The 16170-nt window shown below is 47.4% G+C and overlaps 3 protein-coding genes across 3 annotated transcripts; 2 read left to right on the top strand and 1 right to left on the bottom strand.

Moving 5' to 3' along the window:
* Positions 1-2084: 2084 nt before the first annotated feature.
* On the top strand, positions 2085-3841 carry LOC122389880. The gene has a single exon (XM_043382349.1). It carries the CDS (start codon positions 2236-2238, stop codon positions 3697-3699), a length of 1464 nt encoding a protein of 487 aa, XP_043238284.1. The 5' UTR covers positions 2085-2235; the 3' UTR covers positions 3700-3841.
* A 101-nt stretch (positions 3842-3942) lies between these two features.
* LOC122389879 lies at positions 3943-6030 on the bottom strand. The gene is made up of 3 exons (XM_043382348.1): positions 5699-6030; positions 5289-5503; positions 3943-5168 (listed from the first exon to the last, which is right to left on the bottom strand). Exons 1-3 carry the CDS (start codon positions 5871-5873, stop codon positions 4083-4085), a joined length of 1476 nt encoding a protein of 491 aa, XP_043238283.1. The 5' UTR covers positions 5874-6030; the 3' UTR covers positions 3943-4082.
* Positions 6031-7072: 1042 nt separating this feature from the next.
* LOC122389890 (translation initiation factor IF-2-like) lies at positions 7073-8257 on the top strand. Its single transcript, XM_043382359.1, has one exon. The coding sequence runs from the start codon at positions 7073-7075 to the stop codon at positions 8255-8257; it is 1185 nt and encodes a 394-aa protein (XP_043238294.1).
* The last annotated feature ends 7913 nt before the right edge of the window (positions 8258-16170 follow it).

Raw genomic sequence — 16170 nt, 5'->3', positions numbered from 1 at the left:
TTGTAATTTTCTCTCTTGACCCGATCTTGACCTGACCTGTGACGTACTTCGGGTAAAAATGTGATCCAAAAATTATTGTTGCTGAGAACTTTTGATTACCCTTTACACATTCTTTCTTCAACCATACCTACGTTCGGAAGTTACGTTAGACACAGGGGTTAAAGAATATGCCCCCCCCCCCCTCCTCCACCCAGCGGGGCACGATCAGCTGAATACCACCCCAGCGGGGCGTTCGCCTGAATTCTTCCAATTTCTCATGCATCAATTATTATTTCATCGGTTATGAAGGGTCGAATTGTTTGATTTCTTTAAAAGGAGTGAATCATAACCGATTTTGTGACTTCACGTAGGTAAAGCAAGCTTCGGCTGAAAAAGTGACATACCTTCTCTACCCTGTCGAAGATGTGTTAAATGGATTTAGTAAAAATCACAAAGAGACGTCACATGACAATTTGACTATCTTAACATTTATTTTGACAAAAAAAAAACAGCGGAATATGCCGCTGACAGAAAATTGCATTTTTAAAATCAAAACGAAATATTCACTTACAAGTAACAACAGCTACTGATCATCTATATTAATAGTCAACCACAGTGTCATATTTAAATAGGACATCTAAGAATCACCACAAGCCGAATATCTTACCTCTCAATATTGTGTCCAATGAAGGAGTCCTTTTTCAAATGCGGTTTTTGAGTGGTCAGCGTCTTACAGAAAACGAATGGCATCATAAGATTTCAGAGGTAAAGCCACGGCTGCTCGACACATTTTATTCTTCATTTTGTCGCCTTTATCATTTTGTTAATTGATTTATTGGTCTTGACATGACACTTGCCTTACACTATGTAGTTCGACGATATCGTTAAGTTATATCAATATGGCCAAAAATGATAGAAAAGTGTGTCACATTACATCTATACAGCTTTAAAAATATTTGATAGCCTTTCAGTCTGTTGTCAGTATTGAAGCCGAAATTGCGTTGGATAGCATTGATACTGCATATACCAGAACTGTATATGGGCATATGCTCATCATGGCATTTAACCTGAGCTTGACCCGTCCGCGCCTCATAGTTCAAATTTCAGAGTTCGTTCAAATGCACTCCGGGAAGCCATTTCCAGTGCCGCCTCGTGTAAGTGTCGTTTCGAAAATAAACAGGACTTTTAACGTTAGCAACGGTTCACGCTGGGCCGGGCGAACGTTCTATTTTTTTTCTCGTTATATTGAAAGAATTGCTTGGAAAAGACGTGCTTCAGTTCGCTTGAAATGAAATTTATATTGCCCATAAAAGGCGATTGATATGAAAAAGTTTGATATTTTTAAGAACATTTGAAAGAAAGGTCAAAGCTTTATTCATGCAAGAGAGACTTTACAGCAAACCGGAAGCCCAACTTGAGAAAACATTGCCAAATAAAGATACATTTACCTTTAAAAAATTACTGTTATTAAAAATGTCTGCTTTACATTTCATTCCGTTACTGTAAATATATGAAAAGATAAAGATAAGACATGACGACCCTTCGTGAAAATGACTAATGAGAACGCTACACTTAACTGAGAACGTTATTTCCCAATTATACACAGTACCTAAGTCCTAAACATGTTTTAATTGACTTACCCAACCCTTAAGGATATAAACAGCTACAAGAAAGAGCATGCTTAAACAAAAAAAAAAAATGCTCTACCAATACACACGAAAACGTCAGGCATAAAGATGTCGACCATACCATGTCCTTCCCTTGCAGCGACAAATTTTCACACATCTGGGCCTCGTTTCATAAAACTCTGCCGTAACTTACACCTTTCCGTAATTCACACCCTTTGAAACTACGGAGCGCAAATAAATCCGTTTCACAAAGCCACAACTGGAATTGTTTACACCTCCGTAACTAAGCACATTTGCGTAGTTACCGTAATTTATCATGCGTCCTACAAATTACAATTTCATGTCAACACTTATTTTTTTACAAAAATTTATAAAACAATTATGTTGAATTTAAATCTTAAAAATTATTTATGAAAAAACAAAATTGATATTGATGACCATCCTTTATTAAAACAATATATAGAGGCCTCCACGGTGACGTCACAAACTATTTTTCGTAACTGGCAACGCTGACTGGTAGGCAAAACAAACCGGGCGATCGCGGCCATTTGCACTGGCGTCTCGTGGTTTATCGGATTGTGAGAGCTGTTTTCGATAGTTTTTTCTCTAGTTTGTGTTTTTGTTCGTGATGTACGACTCCTCACGATACAAAGCAAAGCTCTGCCTGGGAGAGAAGGTATTTCCTGATCCGTACAAGATCGATGAGGCCTACTGGATCTCGGACAGTTTCGAGAAGCTCCCACTCGTGCTGTTTCCAGATATATTTGCGTATCTGGTCTCCACTTCTGGCACTTTCACGTCCGACAACTTGAAAGCTTTCAAGTCACTAGATGCTTGGAATGTGTTTTTGTCTAGTCATGTTGGCCCACTCAAGCTCTGCTCAGTGGATACCAGTGGTGTTTTCGTGAAGGCAGAGGTACAGGCCAGTCAGACGGCTTCAAAGTCGTATAATGCATGGGTGCTCTGCCACCCCAATGGCAGTGTTATGTCTGCCCACTGCCAATGCATGGCAGGACTTGGAGAAGTGTGCAGCCATGTGGCAGGTGTGCTCTACAAGATCCAAGCAGCCGTACTCCACGGACTGACAGAGAATGCACCAACAAGCAAGGCCTGTCAATGGAATCATCAGACAGCTACGAAGAAGGTGGAGCCCAGCAAGGTCCTTGACATTGCAGCAGACATGGGCATTCCTGCCAAGCGAAGCCGCGTCGAGTTCATCATGTCTGATGCTGCATTTCAGACAGAGCTGCAGGATCTGCCTGCTGGGTGTGCGCTGCAAAGCTCTCTGCCAGTCAGTGGTGATGTTGTGGATGGCAGGACTGAGCTGCCATATCCCATCTACAAGATGTTCTCCATCTTGAAGAAGATAGCTCCTAGTGATGCTGAGCCATCGAGGAAGTACTGTGAGATGCTGGTTAACAAACTGAAGAAGATGTACCCGAGTGATGTGATAGGGAACGTCGAGCGAGCTACTGTGGATCAGGGAGGATCGAAGGAGTGGCTTAACCAGAGGCATGGAAGGGTGACTGCTTCAGTGTTTGGTGAGGTGGTGAGCCATGTCGAGGGGGGACGACAGAGTGCATCATTGGTGCGTAAGATCGTGGAGCCAGCGTCCTGTAAGCTTACAGTGCCTGCTGTAGTCTGGGGACATACACACGAGGCAGATGCTTGTGTTGCTGTAGAAGGGGTTCTGAGCTCTATGCATAGTGAGCTGACAATTCGTAAGTGTGGGCTGTTCGTCAGCCCTGACCACCCCTACCTGGCTGCCTCCCCAGATGGTATCATTGAGTGTGCATGCTGTGGGACATGGGTTCTGGAGGTGAAGTGCCCCTTTAGCCTGAAGGACAAGTCTCCGCAGGAGGCTGGGTTTCTAGATGAGAATGGGCACCTCAAAGCAGAGCACCCGTACATGATGCAGGTGCAGGGACAGATGATGGTCTGTGGGCTAAAGTCATGTGCATTTTGTGTGTATGTGCCGGGGCAGAAGCCCCATGTTCTGGTGATAAAGTACATGGAGAGCATGGGTGACTACCTGGTGAAGGTTCTTCAAACCTTTTATGTGAAAGAGATTGTGCCAGCACTCCTGAAGTGATGTCATAGCTAGCGACTGTGCCGGGTGCCCATTAGTGCACATGTAGGTTGTTCTGTCACTGACACCAGATGGTCGTGTTGATTTTGCTATGCTGGCTGCATTGATCATCATTGTCTGGCTGACAAATATATCTTTTGTGCTAGCTTATCTTTATAACAAGGGTTTGGGTTATGGCGTGATGCTGGTGCTACAGGTGATGCTGATTACGAACTATAACATCTGTTTGTGACCTCACACAAATCATTTGCAAGTCTGTTTTATTCATCAACAATGTCACTGTCATGAAAACAAACTCAATTGAGTTTGTTTTCAATACATGATCGGAGCATGTTACCAGCACTTAGTACCATCTAATCATGCATTCCATGGAGTTTTGGGGCATCTCACGGAACCACACTTGGATGCAGGTTTATGATACCTGCACACACACAAACAACATCATCTACCTGCGTGTACATGGTGACTGGCAATGTAGACTTCAGAATGCGAAACTTCGTTCTCATTCTACCAATGACTCTTTCAACATGGATTCTAGCTCGAGACAAAAGCCTAGACTTCTCTACTTCTGCCCTAGGAAGCTGGGCTTGACCACGAACAAATGCTGGTGTCAAAACTTTGAGATTGTACAGAGCCATTTCTGTAGAAACGGTAAACCCCCGGTCCGCCAACACCACATCGAATGGATCAAGGATGTCAATGAGCTCAGATGACAGTGTGATCTTTTTGTCTGATGATCGACCTCCCCAGACTGGAGACAAGAATGTAATTGCCCCAGCTGGTGACACACCAATTAGAACCTTGCATGTGTTATGGTGTTTGTAGGAACTGAACATTTTCTTTCTGGATGTGAGATGCCTTGGCCTGTCTGTAAAAATTTCAAAGCAGTCAACTACCACTCTGACCTTTCGAAGTTCGGGATAACGGAAGCAGAGAGGGAGGTTGGCCTGTATGCTTTCCCTTGATGGCCAGATGATGAGCCTCCTGCACATTGCAGCCATTGGACTGAGGGTTCCTTGAACGATCTTTGATACCAAGGACCTGCTTACACCAAAACGCCATGCAAGATCCTGATTGGTTGTCCCAAGCCTGAGCTTCATCAACACCATAAGAACCATGTTGTGCACAGACAACCTGGATATTTTGCTAAGGTCGCACCCCAGACAAAGAACCCTTACAAACCACATGAACATTGCTAGGGATGGGAACCCGGTATAAAATTTAAATTCCTCTTCATTCTCTTTCAAAGTCTCAAATGAGTTATGCTTTTTGCTGTTCAACAGCTGCTCACACTCCTCCTTCAACGATGTGACTTCAGCCTCCAGCTTATGAATTCTATCAAGTAGAGCTGAGACGACTGTCTTGTGGTTTTCTCCCCATGTACCATCAGTATTGCAGCCAACCTCACGGGTGCCAGTTGCTGCTGACATCTCCAGCAGTGCCTCTGCAGCTCTGGCCTCTTCAATGCTGACCTGCAAGATAACAAAAAGTAGGCATTGTTATCAACAAAATAGAGATAGTTACCTACTTCTTGGTGCCAGGAAAACTGGTTGAACTGGTAGGTACCTAAGTAGCCAATGTTTGTAGCTCACCTGAGACACTGGTTCTTCGGCTGTACACATTTCATCTTGATCTCCAGATGAAGCCGACAGGTGGAGAGACGCATGCTGTTTCTGAGCTGATCTTTGTTGGGCCCTTTCTGCTCTCTTCACTCCGCCGATCCCAACGTTGCTGGCATGCTGAGATGACGGGAAGTTGAAGACACTTGGTACCCAGTCAGGACTCCCTTTCTCACTGACTGGTGCCCCTGTAATTGAATAAATATATCAAAATTTGTCTAGGTGGTGGATCAACTTTCACTCACAAACCATAGACAATATGTTTGATAGCCTGAGATGCCATGCAAAAATATTGTGGCATTTTGACTCCACAATTATGTATGACGTAGAAATGACATTCATATTAAACATGTACACAGTTTTTTTTTTAACTAGGTACTCACCAGTGATAAAATGCTTAGAGCATATCCTTGCCCCAGCGCCGGGCACAAAGTTTTTCCTCCTGGTAGCACGTACCCAAGCATTCAACCGGTCATTATCTTTGGGGAACCGATAAAAAGACACCTTATCTTTTCCAGAGCGAGAAGTGCAACCATAAGCAGCACAAGAAGTCGGCATTTTTCACGATAAAACGTGATTAACCTCCACCATCCTCTCGAATTCCCGCCGCACCCTATAGTGGCGCAACGCCTACCACGGAATGTTTTGCCTACCAGCAGCTGACTGCGCCCGGCGGCATTTTCCGTGACGTCATCCACCGGCCTCCGTGGAGGCCTCTATTAAAAAACAGCAGAAAGCTTGCTAAGCAGAAGTGCCTAACTACGAAAGTGGCGCGGCGCGGCGAATAAACAAAATTCCGATAGTGGCCACAAAAAGAGACTGGTACAGAAGATTTGCAGTTTCTTTTTCTCATTTTGGCTGTTCTTTCTTCCTCACCGGGCTCAACATTATAAAATATATTAAAAATTAGCTTCGAATCTTCACATTAATTCAAAATCACGCAACATTTTTGTGCGTAGTTTACACCACTGATATCAAGAGCTTGATAAAATATTTGGCGTTAATTACGTCGTTTTATGAAACCCAAATGGCATCAAGTGGTCCGGAATCGAGCATTTGCCGTAAATGAAGCTCCGTACTTTCGATGGCGTGAATTACTCCGGTCTCCGGCTTTATGAAACCGAATTGGCATCAAATACGCCAAATCTGGCATAATTGACGGAACGCCGTAAGTAATTCCTTTTATGAAACGAGGCCCTGAACTGGATCCAACCGGTACGGCTGAAACGGCTGCCCCTACGTGCTTAGAAGAGTCTTCACACCAAGTTCTGTAACGACGGGCATACATCGAGCTGAAACAAAATATTAGACATAACGACTCAAAATTCACTGGGCTATCCGATGAGCGAAAGGTTTCCCGCATATCATCACCTAGTTTTTGTAAAATGAGGTATTATTTCGGACTTTCATTTTCTGACACACATTTTTTTACGCCTACGTGCCAATATCTTGAATGGTTGTGAACCGAAAAGTCGGGAATCCTGACACAAGCAAGCTGTGTAAGTGAACTTTCGAGATCAGTGATTATATTGCAATTTGACCCACGGGATTTCGCATACGACGCCTTTCCGTGAGCGTTGACAAGCACAGTTGCCGTCGGCCGGCCGGTCGGCCCGTCTCGGCTAGCGGCGGCACCGCAGCACGCCACTGGCCGTCCGGAGCGGCCCGTATAAAACGCGCGGTGCCCGGCGCCGACGACATTCGTCGTTCGAAGCCCGTCGTGTTCTCGTCGGCTCCGTTGAGTGCAGCTCGTGGCCATGGCCGACGTTGCTGCCGTCACCCCTGCTGCGGCTGCTGCCGCCCCGGCCGAGCCTCCTGCCGTCCCGGCAGAGGCTCCTGCTGTCCCTGCTCCTACAGCCAGACCTGGCAAGAGGGCAGTCAAGAACCAGGGCGGAGCCGCCAAGAAGGCCAAGACCGACGCTGCGGCTGCCGCAGCTCCGGCTTCCACCGCCCCTGCCGCTGAAGCTGCTCCGGCTGAGACTCCTGCCGTGCCGGCTGAAGTATCTGACGCTCCTGCTGCGAGCCCCGCCGTCGCCCCTGCTGAAGCTGCGAAGGCCAAGAGGGCGCCGAGAGCTCAGGGTGGAGCTGCCAGGAAGGCCAAGACTGACACTGCTCCTGCTGCCTCTGCCCCGGCTGAGACTCCTGCTGTTCCCGCTGAGACCCCTGCTGCTCCGGTTGAGGACGTAGCCGCCCCTGCTGAGGCCCTTGTCGCCCCTGCTGATGTCTCTGCTGCCCCCGCTGCCGCTCCTGCTCCCCCGACTGAGAACTCTGCCGAGACTGCCACCGCACCTGCTGTAGCTGCGAAGACCAAGAGTGCGCCGAGGGCTCAGGGTGGAGCTGCCAGGAAGACTCAGGCTGACACTGCTCCTGCCGCCCCTGCTGAGACTCCTGCTGCCCCGGCGGCTAATGCCAAGCCGGCCAAGCGGGCTCCCAAGTCCAAGGAGGGAGCTGCCAAGAGGGTCAAGCCCGACCGTCCGCCGACCATGCAGCTGATCGTCAATGCCATCGAGGCGGACAAGGACGCCAAGGGCACTTCGGTGAGGGCCATCAAGAAGCACATCATGGCCAACCACAGCGTGCCCTCGGCGATGCTGAACCGCATGTTGCGGAAGGCGTTCGAGGCGGGCCTGTCGGGCGGCCAGCTGACTCGTCCCAAAGGTCAGACCGAGGCGCGCGTCCTCTCCGGCCGCTACCGGCTCGCCACCAAGGACAAGGCCAAGCCCACCCTGAAGAAGGCTGCGGCCAAGTCGCCGGCAAAGGCTGCCTCCGCCAAGCCAGCCAAGACTCAGACGCTGTCGAAGTCTGCAGCCGCCGACAAGGCGACGCCGGTGAAGAAGTTGGCCAAGTCGCCGACCAAGGTGAAGAAGGTAGCCGCGAAAAAGATCACAGCGAAGAAGCCCGTTGCGAAGAAAATGGCTGCTGGGAGGGTCGTTAAAGCGTAATGTTCCTATGTTTTATGAGTGTACAAAATCATTGAGTGTGCATCACTTGTCGTATTTGCTCTTGTCGTTCTCTTGATGTTCTGTGAAGTGCGATGCTTCGGATGAGAAGTCAACATCCTGTCGCATCGGAAGTGTTCCTGGTCATCCTCATTTTGTAGCCTTTGTTGGCGCCAGTCAGCGCATTGATCGTACTTGAATGTAAATGAATATATATTTATATAACATGACAAAACGTTTTGATACGTGGCGGGAGACGTTTCTTGGATTAAAAGGTTTGTTTGAAGAGTGCGTCTACCGAAATGCCAATGAACGCTGGCCAGTGGATTTGAAATGCTTTAGGGACACAGGAAAAAGGCCGCTCTTTTTTATGTCGATGATTCAAAATTTGGTGTTCTTTGATCGGGTTGTTTGAGACCACCACTGCACGTGCAACGTGCAAACGGTGAAGAGGTGTCAATTTTGTTTCAATTACTCTGCCTCCCTGGTGTGTCCAAGGCAACCACCAGTGGACTTTGGCTGGCAATTTGCCAGCGCTTCCGTTTTACCTTACTGTCAGTTTTTGAATTCTGACCTAAGTAAAAAAGAAGAAGAAAAACTTATTTCGCCTTACGCGGCTTACGGTTGTGAAGGACAAAGGACAAAAGTGTCCGAAAGACGGGGGGAGGCAAATGGCCAGTCATAGACGAACCTTTTTAATTGCTGTTGACCTCGTATCGTGATGCTGAGATGGCGCTGAACATATCGGTAGGCATTGACGGCCACCGGGAAATGTATTTCTACGCATCTTGTTGGGGGGTGCTGCTGCACGAGTGCATGGGTCACATCCACATCTCGAGAATGGCTGGACCGATTGCGCTTAAATTCGGTACGCCGTAAGGGACCGGCTACTGTGCGGGGCAAGTCAGTTGGGTATACATAATGTGCACATGAGCGCGTGTAGGTTGCCGCTTCTCAATTTCAAGAACGGCTTGACCTATAATTGCGCTCAAACCTCGCACTCCGCAGAAGAAGTGATCTTTAATTTTATGAATTCATTGCTTATGACATTTATTCATCTGTAATGTTTATCAAGGCCGTGAAGGGATGCCTTTACTTCTTTCGTGTCGTGCGCCATACCTCAACTATACCTACCTATATCAGCGTTATTGATTAACCCTCGCCCCGCTGGGGGGGGGGGCAATTTGCCCCCCCCCCTGTGGTTTTTCCTAAATAGCAAAGAAACGGTGGCGCGGCGCCAATTTTTCAGTGCCTTTCCGGGCATCAATTGGACACCTTCGCACCAAATTTCAAGTCTTAGGTCACCTAAGGTCAGGAATTATTGAGGTCAAACTGAGGTCATGTTCGAGCAAATATGAGCAAAAAACATGAAATCTTGAAACGCTCACAAAAGCTACAGTTACCAAGCAATTTCAAAGGTCTTTATATGGTCATGTAGACAAAAGACAGCGCTACAAAACTGCTATCTCGGATTTTCAAAATTGCTGAATTTTGACCCCAAAAATTCAAAAGATAGTTTTTTTTAGAAAAACAAAAAACAAAATCTAAAAATTTTCCGAATTTTGAAAAACCGGAATATACGAGGTGTGGCTAAAAAGAAACCGGACTGCTCGTGCTGGCCATAAAGTAGGGGGCCCGAAAACTAGCGAGACACTTGACATTAATCTTTATCATATTGTCGTGATGTGTGTCAAACGGCATCTTGATATCACTATTATTCTTCTTTCCACAGCTCTTTATTTTATTAATGACGCTGACGCTGGTCACTCTGGTCTGGGTGTCTTCGACCGATTCAAAATGGGTTTGCTTGACGACGTTTTTCATTTTAGGGAACAGCCAAAAGTCACAGGGAGGGAGGTCTGGCGAGTAAAGAGGGTGCTTGAGCACCGCGACCTGCTTTGCGGCAAAGAACTGCTTGACGCTAATGGCAGAATGCGCGGGCGCGTTGTCGTGATGCAGCACCCAGTTCTTGGCTTCCCAGAAATTCCACTTGGTGCGTCCGACTCGTGAGATGAGGCGTCCCAGGTCTTCCTTGTAGAAGTGCTGGTCGACTGTGGTACACCTCCGGCACGAGCTGGCGATGAACGAATCCTCTGTGATCGAAAAAGACGATCAATGTCGTCTCCACCCTTGACTTCGACATGCGCGCGGACGTTGATGAACCTCCAGACCTTGGGGTCATCACCGACATCCTCACGACCAGTGCTGAACCTCGTATGCCATTCAAACACTCGCATGTGACACATGACTTGCTCCCCATAAACAGCCTTGAACAGATTCAGCGTCTCTGTTGGACTTTTCTCCAGTCTGGCAAGGAACGTGATGTTCCCTCTTTTTTCGACGCTCATTGTAGAAGCCTGGCGGTGACAAGGCCGTCAAACATCAATAAAACAAAGAGCTGTGGAAAGGAGAATAATAGCGATATCGAGATGCCGTTTGGCACACATCACGACAATATGATAAAGATTAATGTCAAGTGTCTCGCTAGTTTTTGGGCCCCCTATTTTATGGCCAGCACGAGCAGTCCGGTTTCTTTTTAGTCACACCTCGTATGTGATAGTCCCGGCGCTCTTCTATATACATACCATATTTTACATCGATACCTCCTTTTTGGCCAAGTTATAGCGAAAAAACTGTTCAAAAATGATGACGTCAAATCTTTGCACTCAATTTTTAGCGATTCTACAGACCACGTAGGGCAAAACAAAGATCACCATTGAACTCCCCGTGACGAGCTGCATCGATTCGATACCCATTTTGTGCAAAAATATCAACTTTGAAATTTGACCTAATTTGACCTGACCTTGACCTGACCTTGATCTGACATTCACCAGAACATAATATAAAATGGCTGCCTCACCCACATAATCGTATATGGCATATAAAATGGACCATAAAACATGCATCACATGATAAATTCATATTGTGACCCTCGTGACCTGACCTCGGTGACCTGACCTGGTATCAGTGACCTCAAATAGCAAAATATGTGTTTGACGAACATTTCCCCATCGATGATTTTCAATGAAATGCATTTTACTCGATTTTACAACGCATTTCTTGAAATGCCTGTAAACGGTGAAAATTCGACATTTGACCTGACCTGTGACGTCATCGGTTTGACCTTGGTCAACTAAATTGGGTCACAAGATAGTTCCCTGATGGGGCTATCCAACACCGTTTGCCGCTTGTCGCTATGTTGCGTGGTTCTCGAGATCTTAGGGGGGGGGGGGCAAATTGCCCCCCCCCCCCCCAGCAGGGCGCGTTGGTCGGCAGACCCCAGCGGGGCGCAGGTTAATAGTGAAACGTTTTTGTTTACTGATTTGATTTTAACAAATTTAAACGTCATTGATCAATATAAAAACAGCAAAATATGTCTGCATTCCATTTCGAATCTTATGGAAGTGGATCTATTTACATCCCGCTTTCCGCCGAATCTCCCCAAATATCGGTCAGTCGTTCCTTCCACGCTGGGCGGCGGCTTTGCACAATGCCCGGCGGGAGCAGCGGCGGCTGCAAACCGGTTATAACCGCCGCGCCACCGCCGCTATCCGGCCCGGCCCCACCTGGCGGCGGGCTCGGTCGATGGGAGAGAGAGAGGGGGATCACCGGACGCGTTACCGGGTGGGAGAGGTGAGGATGGCAACGGTCGGGCCGGTCCGGATATGTCTGGTATTTGTATGGTGTGCCGGCAGTCGGCACTGTAAGCGGTTCAAGGTCCCCATTGGGTGATCCAGAAAAAAGTAGTTTGGGACACTGCTGCAGGGAGGGGAGCTCCCCGAAAGGTAGGTGTTCTGATTTGAGAAAAACATTGAATTTTGCCTCTTTATGCCTTGCTTTCCCGACAGACATTTCTTTCTCTGCGAGATATAGGTACGGCGATGTTTTGTCAATTTTTTTTTTATTTTGCCGGAGGGGCAAATGCCCAAATGCCATCCGCGTTTGGATCTGTCAGTGACGGTTCTGTTAGCAAAGTCCCCTCAGGACGGTTCAGTATTAAATGCAATGTGCATTGTGCACTTCTCACGGGATTGACGTGGATTCCTTCATCCACGCCTGTTTCAAGAGCAATGGAACGTTTGTCTGTTGTACTTGTATATGCTAATATGATTTGAAAGAATACTCCATTTCTGCTTCATTGAAGTGCTGTTTATTGACGTTTGCTAATTATTTGCGTTTTCTCAGTCTTGCACTTCACTTTTACACGAGAACCTTTGTGTATTATTTTGTTCAATATATGAATATAATTGAGACATTTTCAGCTGTTTGAAGACAATATAGTCAAACATAAATAATAGGCAAGTATTGTTTAAATCTGGAGATGTTTCAGACCGATTGAAAGAAAAAATCGGATGTTATGGGGAAATTTGATTTCATGTAAAGGGCAAACGTGCTGTGTTTTTGTTGTTGTTGTTTTGCCATTTAAAGCAATTACGGGTATCGTCAAAAAATCCAATGTGGCTCGCAACTAGTAGACCCTGAGCCTGCAGAATAATCCCGCAGTGATCTGAAGATTCAGTAAACACCACGCTGTCCGAATAAGCCTGCAGTTTCGTCAAACGATACTTACCCATCCTATCCGGAGAGGTGCGGTGACCTATGTGTGAGTTGTGACCCGATGACGCGCATTATTGCGCGTCCATCAAAACCGGTAAATATCATCTCATTCAACTGACTTCAACTGGCTGCGGCTGCTCTAAGCCAAGATACCTGCTCTAACCAACCGCAGACCATCCATGTCACTTGTCAGGAGCCTCGTGTGTGGGGCGCCGGAGCGACTCGAACTCAGGCCCTCAACAACGGGAGGTATGCTCTATTTGCTGTTCTACGGAGGGCAGGGCTGGAAAAAGTGTTTCGGTGGTTGTCGTCCAAAGAAAAACGGGCTCATCTGGTTGTCAACTCAAGATGTCTAACCCGCGCCCCGCTGAGGGTCCTTGATTTCCACGCCCTGCTCAGGAGGGGGGGGGGGGTCAAACACCCCGCCCTTTTAACTCGGATCCTGGGTCACGTAGTGACAAGCAGGAAACGACATTCGAAAGAACGTCCAAAATAAGGGCGAAAATATGACATTCGTTTTGTAGGCTAAGTCAAAGGTCAGGTCACCAGAGGTCATTAAATGAAAGATATTGCCTTTCAATATTTTTTCAAAACCCGCGCACAACTCGGGAACCAATTATATAGAGCTGTACAGCGCCGCGGAAAAGAATAGATAGCCCTTTTGAAGTTTTGACCCTTTCGGTGACCCTTCGACGGTGCCACTGGTCGACTTCCACTCACCTTTGAACAAAACGTGCTCAAGTTGGTACACTTCAGTCCTGCAGACGCCACGGACCCTGCGTGCGAATATATTATAATTCCGCTCCTTTTTGATAGCGCAGGGCGCTCAGCCGTCAGGCTCAATTGTCCGACGATCCGTCCGTGTTCCTCGACCTTGGAAGTGCCGAGACACCATATCCCCGTGGGCATGTCATGGCGTGCCCTCCCCTCGGCCTCATCAAAACATTACCGGCACTGACACGGTCCCACTCAAGATGTCCCGCCGCGGACCTACCCCCAGGCGCCACCGGGGTGGGTTTTGACGTCACAAAAGGAGCCCCGGCGGATTGGAGGGGACGCTAACTGGCCGCCGGCCGGGGGCGGCGCTGAAGGGTGCGGGCAGGGGCCGGCCGAGTCCTGGAATGTACTAGATTTGCCAGACACGTGTTGCCAGCGGACAACCACGGCGACCACTTGGTATGCCATTGGTCGTCTTTATGAGGGTCACCGATCGGCCGTCCGAACGATGGTCGAACGACGCAGTATATACTAAATAGCTACGGGGAGCTGGAATATGTCTATAGCTACCAGGAAATTTTCCACTGGGATGCCGCCGCGTACGGGAGGTAACGGACTCGAGAACTGCGAGTCGATGTGATGGGGAGGGACAGAGAATGGTTTGCGTGGGCAGAGGTGATTGGGTTGCGTGGGCAGAGGCGGATGGATTGTGCGCTTCTAACCGCACTAAGCGGAAGGAGTTAATCAGTTCAGGCGCTGCGCGTGGTCGCCATAAGATCGTCTCCTCGGTTGTCGTCGACAACGACAAAACGATACAATTTTTCACCCCTGACGGAGGGGGTGGGTCGGGGCATCTATGTATGACAGAACTGGTCAACATAGAACAAATGACCTTAAAAATGAAGAGCTTTTAATGAAAATATGATATAACTTTCATTTGTTATTTGCCTAATTTGATGTGTTTATCTTAAAATTTAGGCTAAAAGCTATGCTACAAGTTACAAAAAAGGAGAAAATATATTACTGGAAATGGAAAAACGTAAACCTCGTGTATCTACTTATGTAAAAAGACCATTCAAAAGCTAAAAAGTGTGATGACTTCAAGCAACCGTTAAGCTCTACGTCTATGGACCGTGATGTAGCAGAATTCTTACCCGAGCGACAGGAAAGACTGACCTTGAGAGTCATAAGCGTAGGAACCATGGGTGCAAGGGTGCAGCTGCACCCACAATATTTATCCAGTGGGTGCAGACAATGTATTACCCACAATAATCTGAAACAAAAACCCCTTTTCTCATCAACACTACTTCCCATGCAGCATGGGCGCCATATAGCCTCGTTGCTGGTGCGCCCTAAAACACCAAATCATCATCATCATCATCCCATGCAGCACAGCAATTTCAGGATATGTTGCCCAATGCCCACTATCCATCTTTCGAAGAATTTGCTTTTGTGATGGTCTTCAAAACTTTACAATTGTGCTGAAGAAAAAAAAAGGAAATGGAGCATGTGATTGAGCACACACCGAGCCGGTGATCCACTGTCAATTTTTTAGCCTGATATCTTCGAAAATGGCTAAGTTGGGCGCTTTTACGCTTTTACTTTTCCAGCTTCTAATGTGTAAGGGGAGAGGGAGGGGGGGGGGCTGATCGAGCTAGAGCTTCGCGGAAAAAGACGAGGGTGTTGCCCGTGACGAGAGGAAGCCAATGATACACAATTATAAGGTCCTAGGTCATTGGTTGACCTTCCAGGTCAGTTCAATGTTCCAAAATTCGGGAAAATCGGGACCTGCTAGAACTGCGTAAAGTGAAGCTGTTATCGGGGTTTTCGGGATGCTGATCACGAATATCATGTTAGTTTTGATCACAGATGATTTCTTCATGCATTTAGGCCAGCTCGGGTCAGGTCAGGTCAGGCCAACCATTAGGCGTCCTACCGGCTATCCATAGTAGGTGTCAACTACCACTGACGGCGTCGTAGCATGTTACGAAGGCATTAAAAGTACTTCGTAAACGTTCAAATAGATGCTATATAAATTCGAAATCAGCCCGAAAAACTACCCTAGAAACATATAAAACTCGAAAAAGTGAACCGAGGTCATCAAAGGTCAATGACCTGACCTGACCTTCAGGTGACCTTCACACCCACCGTGATGCATGGGACGAACATCATTTCACATGTTTGGACGTCTACAATCACAAAACTGGAAACGCGCAGATAATGTGAGCTAACATACACCAAATCGCGATTCCGGCCGAATATATTCTTGAGAATCAGGTCACAGGTCAAAGGTCTTTTGGGTCAGGGTCATGAAATTTTCAGAGTAGGTGTAAAACTGATCAAATCGAGGGTACTTAAAGTTTCGTCGCGATCGCCCGTTTTTTGCGCGAGTTATTTGCGAAAAACCATGGGGGGCTCATATCCGACCCCCTACACATGCGAGGGAATTAATGCTTCCAAATGCACTTATCGGTTGGTACCTTTTCGACATGGTATACACCCCCCTCAAAGCTCGTAACGAGCCTTCGCTCGGGTGTCGCTCCCTACCCCCCCCCCCGCTTCACCGGCCATGGCCGATCCCGTAGCTCAGTTGGTTAGAGCGTTGGACTCCGCGTGGTGAGAGCACGCGTTCCCGGTTATGA

The sequence above is a fragment of the Amphibalanus amphitrite genome, unplaced genomic scaffold (genome assembly GCF_019059575.1).
Source record: "Amphibalanus amphitrite isolate SeventyFive unplaced genomic scaffold, NRLGWU_Aamphi_draft 000375F_arrow, whole genome shotgun sequence".
Lineage (NCBI taxonomy): Eukaryota > Metazoa > Arthropoda > Thecostraca > Balanomorpha > Balanidae > Amphibalanus > Amphibalanus amphitrite.
The sequence above is the reverse complement of the archived record's forward strand: the minus strand, read 5'-3'. Positions and strand labels throughout refer to the sequence as shown.

Bases quoted from the DNA above. Each gene is read 5' to 3' on its own strand.
- LOC122389890 (XM_043382359.1), top strand. From the start codon at position 7,073: ATGGCCGACGTTGCTGCCGTCACCCCTGCTGCGGCTGCTGCCGCCCCG.
- LOC122389880 (XM_043382349.1), top strand. From the start codon at position 2,236: ATGTACGACTCCTCACGATACAAAGCAAAGCTCTGCCTGGGAGAGAAG.
- LOC122389879 (XM_043382348.1), bottom strand. From the start codon at position 5,873: ATGCCGACTTCTTGTGCTGCTTATGGTTGCACTTCTCGCTCTGGAAAA. The intron at 5,504-5,698 runs GTGAGTACCTAG...ATTCAATTACAG, and splicing joins CTCTAAGCATTTTATCACTG to GGGCACCAGTCAGTGAGAAA. The intron at 5,169-5,288 runs GTGAGCTACAAA...GTTATCTTGCAG, and splicing joins CCGAAGAACCAGTGTCTCAG to GTCAGCATTGAAGAGGCCAG.